This window comes from Pleurodeles waltl, chromosome 12, assembly GCF_031143425.1.
Source record: "Pleurodeles waltl isolate 20211129_DDA chromosome 12, aPleWal1.hap1.20221129, whole genome shotgun sequence".
Lineage (NCBI taxonomy): Eukaryota > Metazoa > Chordata > Amphibia > Caudata > Salamandridae > Pleurodeles > Pleurodeles waltl.
Genome location: NC_090451.1, coordinates 37,759,702 through 37,775,184, shown reverse-complemented (window position 1 = coordinate 37,775,184; position 15,483 = coordinate 37,759,702). Strand labels below are relative to the sequence as shown.

The 15,483-nt window shown below is 49.5% G+C and overlaps 1 protein-coding gene across 1 annotated transcript in view; it reads right to left on the bottom strand.

Moving 5' to 3' along the window:
* The window catches only part of SUGP1 (SURP and G-patch domain containing 1), a 303,889-nt gene that overhangs the window by 5,642 nt on the left and 282,764 nt on the right, over positions 1 to 15,483 (bottom strand). The window contains exon 13 of the mRNA XM_069216188.1: positions 13,147 to 13,276. Coding sequence (XP_069072289.1) covers positions 13,147 to 13,276 — 130 coding nt within the window. The remainder of the gene's footprint in view (positions 1 to 13,146; positions 13,277 to 15,483) is intronic.

The window sequence follows — 15,483 nt, the reverse complement described above, 5'->3', positions numbered from 1 at the left end:
CCTGGTAAAACTAACAAAAACTTACCTCCCCCAGGAACTGTGAAAATTGCACTGTGTCCACTTTTAAAACAGCTATTTGTCAATAACTTGAAAAGTATACATGCAATTTTGATGATTTGAAGTTCCTAAAGTACTTACCTGCAATACCTTTCGAATGAGATATTCCATGTAGAATTTGAACCTGTGGTTCTTAAAATAAACTAAGAAAAGATATTTTTCTATATAAAAACCTATTGGCTGGATTTGTCTCTGAGTGTGTGTACCTCATTTATTGTCTTGTGTATGTACAACAAATGCTTAACACTACTCCTTGGATAAGCCTACTGCTCGACCACACTACCACAAAATAGAGCATTAGTATTATCTATTTTTACCACTATTTTACCTCTAAGGGGAACCCTTGGACTCTGTGCATGCTATTCCTTACTTTGAAATAGCACATACAGAGCCAACTTCCTACATTGGTGGATCAGCGGTGGGGTACAAGACTTTGCATTTGCTGGACTACTCAGCCAATACCTGATCACACGACAAATTCCAAAATTGTCATTAGAAATTGATTTTTTTGCAATTTGAAAAGTTTTCTAAATTCTTAAAAGACCTGCTAGGGCCTTGTGTTAGATCCTGTTTAGCATTTCTTTTAGAGTTTAAAAGTTTGTAAAAGTTTGAATTAGATTCTAGAACCAGTTGTAGATTCTTAAAAAGTATTCCAACTTTTAGAAGCAAAATGTCTAGCACAGATGTGACTGTGGTGGAACTCGACACCACACCTTACCTCCATCTTAAGATGAGGGAGCTAAGGTCACTCTGTAAAATAAAGAAAATAACAATGGGCCCCAAACCTACCAAAATACAGCTCCAGGAGCTTTTGGCAGAGTTTGAAAAGGCCAACCCCTCTGAGGGTGGCAACTCAGAGGAAGAGGATAGTGACTTGGAGGAAAATTCCCCCCTACCAGTCCTATCTAGGGAGAACAGGGTCCCTCAAACCCTGACTCCAAAAATAATAGTCAGAGATGCTGGTTCCCTCACAGGAGAGACCAACACCTCTGAAATCACTGAGGATAACTCCAGTGAAGATGACCCCCTGTTAGCCAGGATGGTCAAAAGATTGGCTTTGGAAAAGCAGCTCCTAGCCATAGAAAGGGAAAGAAAAGAGATGGGCCTAGGTCCCATCGATGGTGGCAGCAACTTAAATAGGGTCAGAGATTCTCCTGACATCCTAAAAATCCCCAAAGGGATTGTAACAAAATATGAAGATGGTGATGACATCACCAAATGGTTCACAGCTTTTGAGAGGGCTTGTGTAACCAGAAAAGTAAACAGATCTCACTGGGGTGCTCTCCTTTGGGAAATGTTCACTGGAAAGTGTAGGGATAGACTCCTCACACTCTCTGGAAAAGATGCAGAATCTTATGACCTCATGAAGGGTACCCTGATTGAGGGCTTTGGATTCTCCACTGAGGAGTATAGAATTAGATTCAGGGGGGCTCAAAAATCCTCGAGCCAGACCTGGGTTGATTTTGTAGACTACTCAGTAAAAACACTAGATGGTTGGTTAACTGGAAATGAAGTGTGTGACTATGTTGGGCTTTATAATTTGTTTATGAAAGAACACATTTTAAGTAACTGCTTCAATGAAAAGTTGCATCAGTATCTGGTAGACCTAGGTCCAATTTCTCCCCAAGAATTGGGAAAGAAGGCAGACCACTGGGTCAAGACTAGGGTAACCAAAACTTCCACTGGGGGTGACCAAAAGAAAGGGGTTACAAAAACTCCCCAGGAGAAAGTGGGTGACACTAGAAACAAAGAAAGAGAGTCCTCTGTAGGCCCCCAAAAACCAGAACAGGTGGGTGGGCCCCAAGACACAACCCAAAACAAAGGTGGGTACCAGGGTAAGAACTGGGATGCCACTAAGGCATGGTGCCACAACTGTAAACAGTCTGGGCACCACACCAAGGACACTTCTTGTCCCAAAAACAAACCCCAGAACAAAATTCCAGGGGTAACCAGTGTAGCCATGGGAGATGACTCCTCAGATGAGGAGGTCTTCATAGCCTTCAACTGGAAACAGGGCCCAACAGGTGAGTTGGAGATTCCAGAGGGAAGTAGACACTTCCACCACCTACTGGTGAATGGAATCCCAACCACTGCCCTGAGAGACACTTGTGCCAGCCACACTATTGTGCATGACAGGCTGGTGCTCTCAAACCAGTACATCCCAGGTGAGACTGCCAGGGTAAGAGTTAGCCTAGACAGGGTCACTAAGAGGCCTGTGGCTTTAGTGCCCATAGAAGTGGGTGGCACTCTTAGCTGGAGAAGGGTAGTAGTCAGTACAGACCTCCCCCTTGATTGTCTCCTTGGAAATGACTACCCAGAGGTTAGTCAGAGCCCAAGAGAGGAACTGGTCCAGTGCCAGTCCTCTCCCAAGGATTCTGGAAGTCCTGCCTCTGCAGTAAATGCAAGCAGGCCCCAGAAGAAGAAGAAAAGAAAACAGAGTAGGAAGGGTGGACAACCTTTAGCCAAGGTTACAGCAAGCCAAGGAGATTCTGCTCCAGTAGGGGAGAACTCCAAAAATGGCCCTGATAAAGTCCAACCTGACCCACAAGAAGTCCTGGCTAGTCAGGCAACTGTTAAACCTGAGTGGGTGGCTCCTCAGCTAACAGAAGAAAGAGTGGAAGAAGGGTGTTTACTACAAGATGTGGTAACCCCCCACTCTAATACAGCAGACAGGCAACCTGAACCCAAAGAAGCCTGTAACTTAGCCCCTTCCCTTTTAGGTGAAGAGCTAAAGGTGTGGTTCTGGGCACTGACAGCTGTCAGTGGCCTCTGCTGGGTGTTAGCCTTTATGGCTGCACTATCCTTAGCATGGTGGTCTGACCCCATGCCAAATAGCAAGTTAGGCCCCCTGACCCTATTGGTCATGGTGGGGTTACTCCAGCTCTGGGTAACCTCTTTGGGTAAGCTAGGGGTAACCCTGGCCAAGATAAGGTTAGCAGAGGTGGATACCTCTAAGACCAAAATAGAAAGAATGGGTGGAGACATTGAAGAGGCAGACAAGAGGCAATTCAGACTAGGTCCTATCACTGTGGAAGTGGGTCAGTTCCCCAAAGGGAATGACCTGAACAGAAGGATGTAAGGCAGAGTAGGCCCTGCAACTAACCAGCCTATTTCTCCTACTCTTCCTCGCCTGACAGACTAGGAAGACTCTCCCAGCTTGGGCTGAGTCTCCTGGCCTGTGGGCTGGGGGGGGCTTGTGTAAAGAAATGGCTCCCTGTTGCAGTTACCCCCCACTTTTTGCCTGATACTGATGCTGACTTGACTGAGAAGTGTGCTGGGACCCTGCTAACCAGGCCCCAGCACCAGTGTTCTTTCACCTAAAATGTACCATTGATCCCACAATTGGCACACCCTGGCATCCAGATAAGTCCCTTGTAACTGGTACCTCTGGTACCAAGGGCCCTGATGCCAGGGAAGGTCTCTAAGGGCTGCAGCATGCATTATGCCACCCTAGAGACCCCTCACTCAGCACAGCCACACTGCTTACAAGCCTGTGTGTGCTAGTGAGAACAAAATGAGTAAGTCGACATGGCACTCCCCTCAGGGTGCCATGCCAGCCTCTCACTGCCTATGCAGTATAGATAAGACACCCCTCTAGCAGGCCTTACAGCCCTAAGGCAGGGTGCACTATACCATAGGTGAGGGTACCAGTGCATGAGCACTGTGCCCCTACAGTGTCTAAGCAAAACCTTAGACATTGTAAGTGCAGGGTAGCCATAAGAGTATATGGTCTGGGAGTCTGTTTTACACGAACTCCACAGCACCATAATGGCTACACTGAAAACTGGGAAGTTTGGTATCAAACTTCTCAGCACAATAAATGCACACTGATGCCAGTGTACATTCTATTGTAAAATACACCACAGAGGGCACCTTAGAGGTGCCCCCTGAAACTTAACCGACTGTCTGTGTAGGCTGACTAGTTCCAGCAGCCTGCCACACCAGAGACATGTTGCTGGCCCCATGGGGAGAGTGCCTTTGTCACTCTGAGGCCAGTAACAAAGCCTGCACTGGGTGGAGATGCTAACACCTCCCCCAGGCAGGAGCTGTGACACCTGGCGGTGAGCCTCAAAGGCTCACCCCTTTGTCACAGCCCAGCAGGGCACTCCAGCTTAGTGGAGTTGCCCGCCCCCTCCGGCCACGGCCCCCACTTTTGGCGGCAAGGCTGGAGGGAACAAAGAAAGCAACAAGGAGGAGTCACTGGCCAGTCAGGACAGCCCCTAAGGTGTCCTGAGCTGAAGTGACTCTAACTTTTAGAAATCCTCCATCTTGCAGATGGAGGATTCCCCCAATAGGGTTAGGATTGTGACCCCCTCCCCTTGGGAGGAGGCACAAAGAGGGTGTACCCACCCTCAGGGCTAGTAGCCATTGGCTACTAACCCCCCAGACCTAAACACGCCCTTAAATTTAGTATTTAAGGGCTACCCTGAACCCTAGAAAATTAGATTCCTGTAACTACAAGAAGAAGGACTGCCTAGCTGAAAACCCCTGCAGAGGAAGACCAGAAGACGACAACTGCCTTGGCTCCAGAAACTCACCGGCCTGTCTCCTGCCTTCCAAAGATCCTGCTCCAGCGACGCCTTCCAAAGGGACCAGCGACCTCGACATCCTCTGAGGACTGCCCCTGCTTCGAAAAGACAAGAAACTCCCGAGGACAGCGGACCTGCTCCAAGAAAGGCTGCAACTTGGTTTCCAGCAGCCTTGAAAGAACCCTGCAAGCTCCCCGCAAGAAGCGTGAGACTTGCAACACTGCACCCGGCGACCCCGACTCGGCTGGTGGAGATCCAACACCTCAGGAGGGACCCCAGGACTACTCTGATACTGTGAGTACCAAAACCTGTCCCCCCTGAGCCCCCACAGCGCCGCCTGCAGAGGGAATCCCGAGGTTTCCCCTGACCGCGACTCTTTGAATCCAAAGTCCCGACGCCTGGGAGAGACCCTGCACCCGCAGCCCCCAGGACCTGAAGGACCGGACTTTCACTGGAGAAGTGACCCCCAGGAGTCCCTCTCCCTTGCCCAAGTGGAGGTTTCCCCGAGGAACCCCCCCCTTGCCTGCCTGCAGCGCTGAAGAGATCCCGAGATCTCTCATAGACTAACATTGCGAACCCGACGCCTGTTTCTACACTGCACCCGGCCGCCCCCGCGCTGCTGAGGGTGAAATTTCTGTGTGGACTTGTGTCCCCCCCGGTGCCCTACAAAACCCCCCTGGTCTGCCCTCCGAAGACGCGGGTACTTACCTGCAAGCAGACCGGAACCGGGGCACCCCCTTCTCTCCATTCTAGCCTATGTGTTTTGGGCACCACTTTGAACTCTGCACCTGACCGGCCCTGAGCTGCTGGTGTGGTGACTTTGGGGTTGCTCTGAACCCCCAACGGTGGGCTACCTTGGACCAAGAACTGAACCCTGTAAGTGTCCTACTTACCTGGTAAAACTAACAAAAACTTACCTCCCCCAGGAACTGTGAAAATTGCACTGTGTCCACTTTTAAAACAGCTATTTGTCAATAACTTGAAAAGTATACATGCAATTTTGATGATTTGAAGTTCCTAAAGTACTTACCTGCAATACCTTTCGAATGAGATATTCCATGTAGAATTTGAACCTGTGGTTCTTAAAATAAACTAAGAAAAGATATTTTTCTATATAAAAACCTATTGGCTGGATTTGTCTCTGAGTGTGTGTACCTCATTTATTGTCTTGTGTATGTACAACAAATGCTTAACACTACTCCTTGGATAAGCCTACTGCTCGACCACACTACCACAAAATAGAGCATTAGTATTATCTATTTTTACCACTATTTTACCTCTAAGGGGAACCCTTGGACTCTGTGCATGCTATTCCTTACTTTGAAATAGCACATACAGAGCCAACTTCCTACAACCAGTATACAGGAAAGGCTGAAATGAGGCCTAATTGGAATTCTTGTGTTTTTTCTTTGACTCTGACTTAACCGAAGACTAGACCACAACAAAGACCTGTCGCAGAACTTGAGTGGCACTTACATACAGCTCCAGTCATCACTTGCAGCATGGAGCACAGCCCACATGGTGGCGCTCAATGACACCTACTGGCAGTCAGGTGCTATGCTGAAAAATCTTCTAGATCCAGTCTGGCACCTGGGGATAGTCTAAAGGTGAGGAATCTGCTCTTGAAATATCCATCAGAAAGTGTCCTTTTCTGAATCGCCCTCTCATTCTGGTACTCACATAGCCAGTGGAAAATTGACATAATTCTGGTTTTCCCAGGTCCTTACTACGTAGCAGCTAAAAGCCCTGCAAGAATCCAGATGGTCAGCTAACCGGAGTCCTGCAAGTCAAAGGATAGCATCCAGTCTCCTTGCCCTTGGAGCCAGGAGAACTTGTGCGAGGGACAGGATCTTGTGGAGGAAGGTGTTCATTATCTTAAGGTCAAGAATGGGACAAAGTTCACTGTTCTCCTTTAGGACAAGAAAGTGGTAGAAGTAAAATCTCTGCCTGATCCCATGCTCCAAGAAGAATTTCTCTGCTTTCTTTGCCAGCACTGCAAAGACCACTTGCTGCAGAAAAAGGACACAACCTGTAGATGTAGGAGGTGTGTGTGTTGGGGGGAGGAGGGGGTTATAGGAAAGGGATGCTCCTGAAAAGATGAGGTGTAGCCATCTTGGACTACCTGCAGGACCCTGCATCCCAACCTGTTGCCCTCAAATGTGCCAAGAGGGAAAGGCACCTGTCCCTCCAGAGCACCCAGGTTGCAAGTGCTCTATCAGCAGCGAGTTAAAGCAGCTCTGCGGGTGGGTAGCAGACAAAGAATAATGCTACTGCTGCTTGTGGTGGCAACAGAAGCCACAAATTGGCTTGGTGGTTGGATAGATTAGAAAGGCTGGCATTGCTTTAATGGCATTCGGCAGGAGAGCCCATAAAGCGTATGGCATTCAATGTAGAATAGATGGTTGATAGATGCCAGACCCATGGTACAAGCCACAGCCCACCCAGTGCTTGAACCTTTCCAGGGCGTAATCAACCTTTTCACCAAACAAGCAAGTGCTATAAAGTAGGAAACCATTAGGCTGACCTGGACATTCCCTGAAATAAAAAAAAAATGCAAAAAATAAACAGTGGACCACACCCAGGTGTGATGGTGAGTGGCAACACGTGAGCCAACTGATTGTGCCACCAAGTTAACTGTGTCCTAACCTGACCTGAATATTTACCTGCATCTTGTCAAGTCTCCTACAAGCTCAGCAAACTGAAGCCAGACAATGAGCTGTGCCACTTCTCATAAAACCTGGTAATATCAGGCCAGGACAAAAGTCACAATGGACGACTGGACAGAGAAGCTCCTAGAGGAGAAACTTTTTTACCCATGGCTTGATCCCCTTACACTCACAGACTGGAGAAGATGTAAGGAATGAGCCATGGTTCTACTTAGAGCAGGACTACAGTCATTGGCAGTGAAATATTTTGGGGCACCAGGCCTGACGGCTCACTGCTGGAGCTGTACTAGGCGTGTCAAATGCAGCTACAATGGGCTCCATTAATACTTCACGTAACAGCAGGCGAGTCTCAAAGGCAGTAGAAACCTGCTGCAAAATTTAAATCGGAACACTTGGTGGTTTTTCGCCTGTAGGTAGGACAGTTCCAGCACCCGGCAGGCTTTGGTTGGACAGCCATAAACAACAACACTACCTTAGAGGGGAGCTTTGCAGGGTATTTATGTCCACTACTGGGTATCCAGGACACTCGCATTTGGCAGCAGCAGATAACCAGTTGTGTGTATTTTTCAAGGAGGTAGATTACCCGCATCACTGCTGTTGTATTCATCGTCCTGTTGTACTATGTCATGATGCTATGTTTAGTCTGATCTGAGTCGCTTCTTGGCAGGAGCCTGTTCTGATGGGGTGAGTGAATTTGTAGGACCTTTGCCATGGGAAAATTCACTGGGTGTTTCGGCTTGAAGGGTGGTGCTGGGAGCTCCAAGGACAATGCAGTGGGTGGTGCCACTGGCATGGACTTTAGCAGAGGGATGACTACCTATGGTGCCGTAACAGGATCAGGAGAAGGTTGAGTTGGGTCGACTGGCCAGAGTAGCTGCCAGCAAAATCCCAGTCTTAAGTCCTGATAGCTCAATGGCTTTCCAGGGAGCCTGACAGACCAGAAACCATCATTGCCTGTGTAAAGTCCGTGATCCACTTGAAGTCAACCGCAGGACCTGGAAACTCAAGAAATTTCAGAGCAGGTATCAGACCAGGGCATGGTGAAAAGGTAGTGTTGGGGTAACAGCAACCAGCTTTGGATCTGAGAACTAAGCAAGGTCTCAGTGGGGCTCCAATGCTTGCTGCTCAGCATGAATATCGCCTCAGTGTCCGAGAGTCCCTCCTCTGGTGCTTCTTATGTTTATTTGACAACCTCTAGATATCCTGGAAGACTGGCTAGTCAATGGCAAGTAAGAAGTACTAGACCAGGACCAAGACCTAGATCACTTCCATCATCAGTGAACATCACCGGCCCATGGCTTAAACAGCCTGAATGCCTGATTTTAACTCCTTTAGGATGCATGAGAACTGCCTTTATTGCAATCCCTATAATCATGTGTAAAGAAATGGCTCCCTGTTGCAGTTACCCCCCACTTTTTGCCTGATACTGATGCTGACTTGACAGAGAAGTGTGCTGGGACCCTGCTAACCAGGCCCCAGCACCAGTGTTCTTTCACCTAAAATGTACCATTGTTTCCACAATTGGCACACCCTGGCATCCAGATAAGTCCCTTGTAACTGGTACCTCTGGTACCAAGGGCCCTGATGCCAGGGAAGGTCTCTAAGGGCTGTAGCATGTATTATGCCACCCTAGAGACCCCTCACTCAGCACAGGCACACTGCTTACAAGCCTGTGTGTGCTGGTGAGAACAAAATGAGTAAGTCGACATGGCACTCCCCTCAGGGTGCCATGCCAGCCTCTCACTGCCTATGCAGTATAGGTAAGACACCCCTCTAGCAGGCCTTACAGCCCTAAGGCAGGGTGCACTATACCATAGGTGAGGGTACCAGTGCATGAGCACTATGCCCCTACAGTGTCTAAGCAAAACCTTAGACATTGTAAGTGCAGGGTAGCCATAAGAGTATATGGTCTGGGAGTCTGTTTTACACGAACTCCACAGCACCATAATGGCTACACTGAAAACTGGGAAGTTTGGTATCAAACTTCTCAGCACAATAAATGCACACTGATGCCAGTGTACATTTTATTGTAAAATACACCACAGAGGGCACCTTAGAGGTGCCCCCTGAAACTTAACCGACTGTCTGTGTAGGCTGACTAGTTCCAGCAGCCTGCCACACCAGAGACATGTTGCTGGCCCCATGGGGAGAGTGCCTTTGTCACTCTGAGGCCAGTAACAAAGCCTGCACTGGGTGGAGATGCTAACACCTCCCCCAGGCAGGAGCTGTGACACCTGGCGGTGAGCCTCAAAGGCTCACCCCTTTGTCACAGCCCAGCAGGGCACTCCAGCTTAGTGGAGTTGCCCGCCCCCTCCGGCCACGGCCCCCACTTTTGGCGGCAAGGCTGGAGGGAACAAAGCAAGCAACAAGGAGGAGTCACTGGCCAGTCAGGACAGCCCCTAAGGTGTCCTGAGCTGAGGTGACTCTGACTTTTAGAAATCCTCCATCTTGCAGATGGAGGATTCCCCCAATAGGGTTAGGATTGTGACCCCCTCCCCTTGGGAGGAGGCACAAAGAGGGTGTACCCACCCTCAGGGCTAGTAGCCATTGGCTACTAACCCCCCAGACCTAAAACACGCCCTTAAATTTAGTATTTAAGGGCTACCCTGAACCCTAGAAAATTAGATTCCTGCAACTACAAGAAGAAGGACTGCCCAGCTGAAAACCCCTGCAGCGGAAGACCAGAAGACGACAACTGCCTTGGCTCCAGAAACTCACCGGCCTGTCTCCTGCCTTCCAAAGATCCTGCTCCGGCGACGCCTTCCAAAGGGACCAGCGACCTCGACATCCTCTGAGGACTGCCCCTGCTTCGAAAAGACAAGAAACTCCCGAGGACAGCGGACCTGCTCCAAGAAAAGCTGCAACTTTGTTTCCAGCAACTTTAAAGAACCCTGCAAGCTCCCCGCAAGAAGCGTGAGACTTGCAACACTGCACCCGGCGACCCCGACTCGGCTGGTGGCGATCCAACACCTCAGGAGGGACCCCAGGACTACTCTGATACTGTGAGTACCAAAACCTGTCCCCCCTGAGCCCCCACAGCGCCGCCTGCAGAGGGAATCCCGAGGCTTCCCCTGACCGCGACTCTTTGAACCTAAAGTCCCGACGCCTGGGAGAGACCCTGCACCCGCAGCCCCCAGGACCTGAAGGACCGGACTTTCACTGGAGAAGTGACCCCCAGGAGTCCCTCTCCCTTGCCCAAGTGGAGGTTTCCCCGAGGAATCCCCCCCTTGCCTGCCTGCAGCGCTGAAGAGATCCCGAGATCTCTCATAGACTAACACTGAAAACCCGACGCTTGTTTCTACACTGCACCCGGCCGCCCCCGCGCTGCTGAGGGTGAAATTTCTGTGTGGACTTGTGTCCCCCCCGGTGCCCTACAAAACCCCCCTGGTCTGCCCTCCGAAGACGCGGGTACTTACCTGCAAGCAGACCGGAACCGGGGCACCCCCTTCTCTCCATTCTAGCCTATGTGTTTTGGGCACCACTTTGAACTCTGCACCTGACCGGCCCTGAGCTGCTGGTGTGGTGACTTTGGGGTTGCTCTGAACCCCCAACGGTGGGCTACCTTGGACCAAGAACTAAGCCCTGTAAGTGTCTTACTTACCTGGTTAACCTAACAAATACTTACCTCCCCTAGGAACTGTGAAAATTGCACTAAGTGTCCACTTTTAAAACAGCTATTTGTGAATAACTTGAAAAGTATACATGCAATTTTGATGATTTGAAGTTCCTAAAGTACTTACCTGCAATACCTTTCTAATGAGATATTACATGTAGAATTTGAACCTGTGGTTCTTAAAATAAACTAAGAAAAGATATTTTTCTATATAAAAACCTATTGGCTGGATTTGTCTCTGAGTGTGTGTACCTCATTTATTGTCTATGTGTATGTACAACAAATGCTTAACACTACTCCTTGGATAAGCCTATTGCTCGACCACACTACCACAAAATAGAGCATTAGTATTATCTATTTTTACCACTATTTTACCTCTAAGGGGAACCCTTGGACTCTGTGCATGCTATTCCTTACTTTGAAATAGCACATACAGAGCCAACTTCCTACATCATGTCTTGGCCTCAGGCCTAACTCTTTAGGGTCAGAAACAGGCATCTGTTACAGCAGGACAAGCAAATGCTTGAACTGTGATTTTTAGCACATTGAGATTTTTTTAAGTACTGCAGCAATAAGTTTAGAAACGAAAATTTGTCAAGGAGAGCACTCCGGATCTATGTCAAAGGGTGCAGAAAAAAGGAACTGGCGTGAGGACAGTGTTTTTATGGTCTGCTGTGTTTGTGTCTGGTTTTACTCCTGGTATCAAGCTGGAGCTGAGCGCCACCTACCAGCATGAGAGAGCCATTTCAAATTTTCCAGAACCATTCTGGTGCACAGACTAGATACAATATGTGAGGAATCTGAAGGAATAATGATCCATCAGAAATACATGGAAGCGTGCTCCCTGAAGACCTGGATCCACCAACAGATGTAACAGGATCAAGGAGCATTTGGGTCCCAAGTTTGACAACAGCAGAGACCAGTGTAGACTGAACACTGACATTAGTCTGTGACCTACGCAACTAGGTGGGTAAACACTGCCCAGCTTGCTCTACACAAGTGCCGACCTAATGACAAAGTCCTCTGCTCTCATTGACTCTTCCCAGTTGTCACCACAGTAGAAAGGCGAACTACTCTCACCTGGCACTGCTCCAGATCTAGGACTTAAGGCTCATGGGCTGACAATAGGAGGCTTGGGCCACTACTGCCGTTTACTCCCTTTCTGTGAAAATCAACACATATGAAACAAAACACGGCTGATATTCAAATTCTGCAAAGCCCACATAGATAAGGGGTACTTAACATCCAACAGCAAACTAATTAACAAGTTTCTCTATATTAAAAAGGAACCAAGTACATCAAAATATTAAAAGAGATAAACGGCAGAACTTTGAGACAAGAAAGAAGCAAACAGAACAAAGGGTAGATCTGAGAACTTCAAAGGGATTATGGAACTGTGAAGCCAAGGGTCTACTCTGCTGACCTCAACACTTCCTTGAATCCGTAGGAGCCTCAAACTGAAATCTATTTAATATCCACTTCACTTGAACGATACACTGCCCACGCTTCCCCTCAAAGGTTCAAAAATCCTGCCAGTATCCAATTAATACTCAAGGACAGAGGGTTGCTCCAAAAACCCTCAAAACACTGAAGATAGCCACCATAAGGAGAGCTTCTAGAGTGCTAATGAAAACATCAAGTCTTTCATTTGTCTTTTGCCTTTCTGGAACCTCGCCTCCTAATCCCGTTCTGTATCTTTACTGCCCTTGTTTCCTGACTTTCTTCACCAGAAGCTACTCAATACACAGTCTAATAATCTAGTGCCAAACACATACGGTAATACCAATGGTATGTCAAAAGCCATCTTATTATAAAATTCCCTTACGTGACCAGTTTAATGGGTCATGAAAAGGTACATTTTGGAATCCCTTCAAAATCAGGTTGGAGGCTGCTGTAGTGTGCCTGGGTGGATGCTGACCCCCATAGAGGCATGTGTAGCATACCTAGGCAGGTGTGCCTGACCACATAACAGGAACACAGGGTGCATGTGTAGGTGAAGACCCCAACAAATGGTGAACTAAAGTTGTGCAGAGGACGAGATATCAGAGCGATGTACGTGACTGGAAGGCCCTGAAACCCATTGCTATTTGTCTGTAAATGTCTACACCCCACCCCAGTGCAGGAGTAGCTAGAAACAAGGATGCTGTATTGTTAAATGCACCAGTGGTACAAAAATTACAGATTGAAGTTACATGAACAAGGTGTTCAGCTGGAACCAGTAAGGGTGCTGCAGTGCCAACAGGGTAGGATAAAAAAATGTCCAAATTAAAGAACCACTCACCAAAGGGTTTGGTCGGAACCTGTAAGCCAGCATCATTCTTTTACGGAATGCATCGTATTCATCATCGTGCTTGGACAGCTCTGCTGGACGATCAATGCCAAGGCCGGCGCCGTCACGTGCAGTCAGACCCCTGCAAAACATACCACAACGAGGAGATGTAATGCCAGGGCTAGGCAATGTCAATAATTCCCAAAATCCCACTCCCAGAGCACGAGCAGCTGAGGACCATGATCCCCATCCAGCCCACACCACACCAATGTTGTCCCTCAAAGCCATAAGTATCTCCCCCCCCGAAGATCTTTGGATTCCCTCACAGCAAGTTTCAACAAAGCCAGCAGCATCTGCAAGCATTTGGTAATAACCCCTTAACCCTCCCTGTTGCAGGAAGAGTTCTCAATGTGGCTCTAGAGTGTGCACCCCTGCCCAGTGTTTATCAAAATCAATCAATCAATCAATCAATCACAACATTTGTAGAGCGCACTAAGTACCCGTTAGGGTTTCAAGACGCTGAGGGGGCAGGGGAGGGGGGGGGCTGCTACCGGTCGAAGAGCCAGGTCTTAAGAAGTCTCCTGAAGGTGAGAAGGTCCTGGGTCTGTCGTAGGGAGGCCGGGAGGGTGTTCCAGGTCTTGGCGGCGAGGTAGGAGAAGGATCTGCCACCGGAGGTCTTGCGCTGGATGCGGGGAACGACGGCGAGGGCGAGGTTGGTAGAGCGGAGTTGGCGGGTGGGGGTGTAGAAGTTGAGTCTGTTGTTCAGGTAGGCTGGTCCGTTGTTGTGGAGTGCATTGTGGGTGAGGAGTTTGAAGGTGATCCTCTTGTCCACGGGGAGCCAGTGGAGGTCTCTCAGGTGGTGGGAGATGTGGCAGCGGTGGGTCACGTTGAGGACCAGTCGGGCGGAGGCGTTTTGGATGCGTTGGAGGCGTTGGATGTCTTTTGCTGGGATGCCTGTGTAGAGTGCGTTGCCCTAGTCTAGTCTGCTGCTGACGAGGGCCTGGGTTACCGTTCTTCTGGTTTCCGTCGGGATCCATTTGTAGATTCTACGGAGCACGCGGAGGGTGTTGTAGCAGGAGGAGGAAACTGCATTGACCTGCTTTGACATGGTGAGGGCGGGGTCGAGGGCAAAACCCAGGTTGCGTGCGTGGTTGGCTGGCGTTGGCGGGGCTCCCAGCGTGGTGGGCCACCAGGAGTCGTCCCAGGCGGAGGGGGTGCGTCCGAGGATGAGGACCTCCGTCTTGTCGGAGTTCAACTTCAGGCGGCTGTATCTCATCCACTCGGTGATGGCCTTCAATCCCTCGCGGAGGTTGGCTTTGGCGGTGTGTGGGTCTTTGGTGAGGGAGAGGATGAGCTGGGTGTCGTCGGCGTAAGAGAGAATGTTGAGGTTGTGCTGACGGGCCAGTTGTGCGAGGGGGGCCATGTAGATGTTGAACAGCGTCGGGCTCAGTGAGGAGCCTTTGGGTACGCCGCAGATGATGTTGGTGGCTTCGGAGCAGAAGGGTGGGAGGCGGACTCTCTGGGTTCTGCCGGAGAGGAATGAGGATATCCAGTCGAGGGCTTTTTCTTGTATTCCGGCTTCGTGGAGGCGTGTTAACAGGGTGCGATGGCAGACCGTGTCGAAGGCTGCGGAAAGGTCCAGGAGGATGAGGGCTGATGTTTCGCCGTTGTCCATTTGCTGTCTGATGTCATCTGTAGCGGCGATGAGAGCTGTCTCGGTGCTGTGGTTGCGTCTGAAACCGGACTGGGAGGGGTCCAGGATGGAGTTGTCCTCTAGGTGGTGGGTAAGCTGAGCGTTGACGATCTTCTCAGTGACCTTTGCCGGGAAAGGGAGCAGGGAGATCGGTCTGAAGTTTTTGAGGTCGTTGGGGTCTGCCTTGAGCTTCTTAAGGAGGGCGTGGATTTCAGCGTGCTTCCAGCTTTCCGGGAAAGTGGTGGTTACGAAGGATAGGTTGATGACCTTTCGAAGTTAGGGGGCGATGGTAGAGTCGGATTTGTTGTAGATGTGGTGGGGGCAAGGGTCAGAAGGGGATCCAGAGTGGATGGAGTTCATGATCTTGCGTGTTTCAGTGTCGTCTACGTAGGTCCAGGCGGTCAGGCGGTTGGTGCAGGTGGGGTTTCCGGGGGTGGGGTCTGATGGAGGCGTGGTGTTCAGGCTGTCGTGGATGTCGGTGATCTTTTGATAGAAGAAGGTGGACAGGGCGTTGCAGAGTTCTTGGGATGGTGGGATGTCGTTGACATTGGCGCTAGGGTCGGAGAGCTCTTTCACGATGCAGAAGAGTTCTTTGCTGTTGTGTGCGTTGTTGTTCAGGCGTTCTGTGAAGTGGGATCGTTTGGCGAGTCTGATTA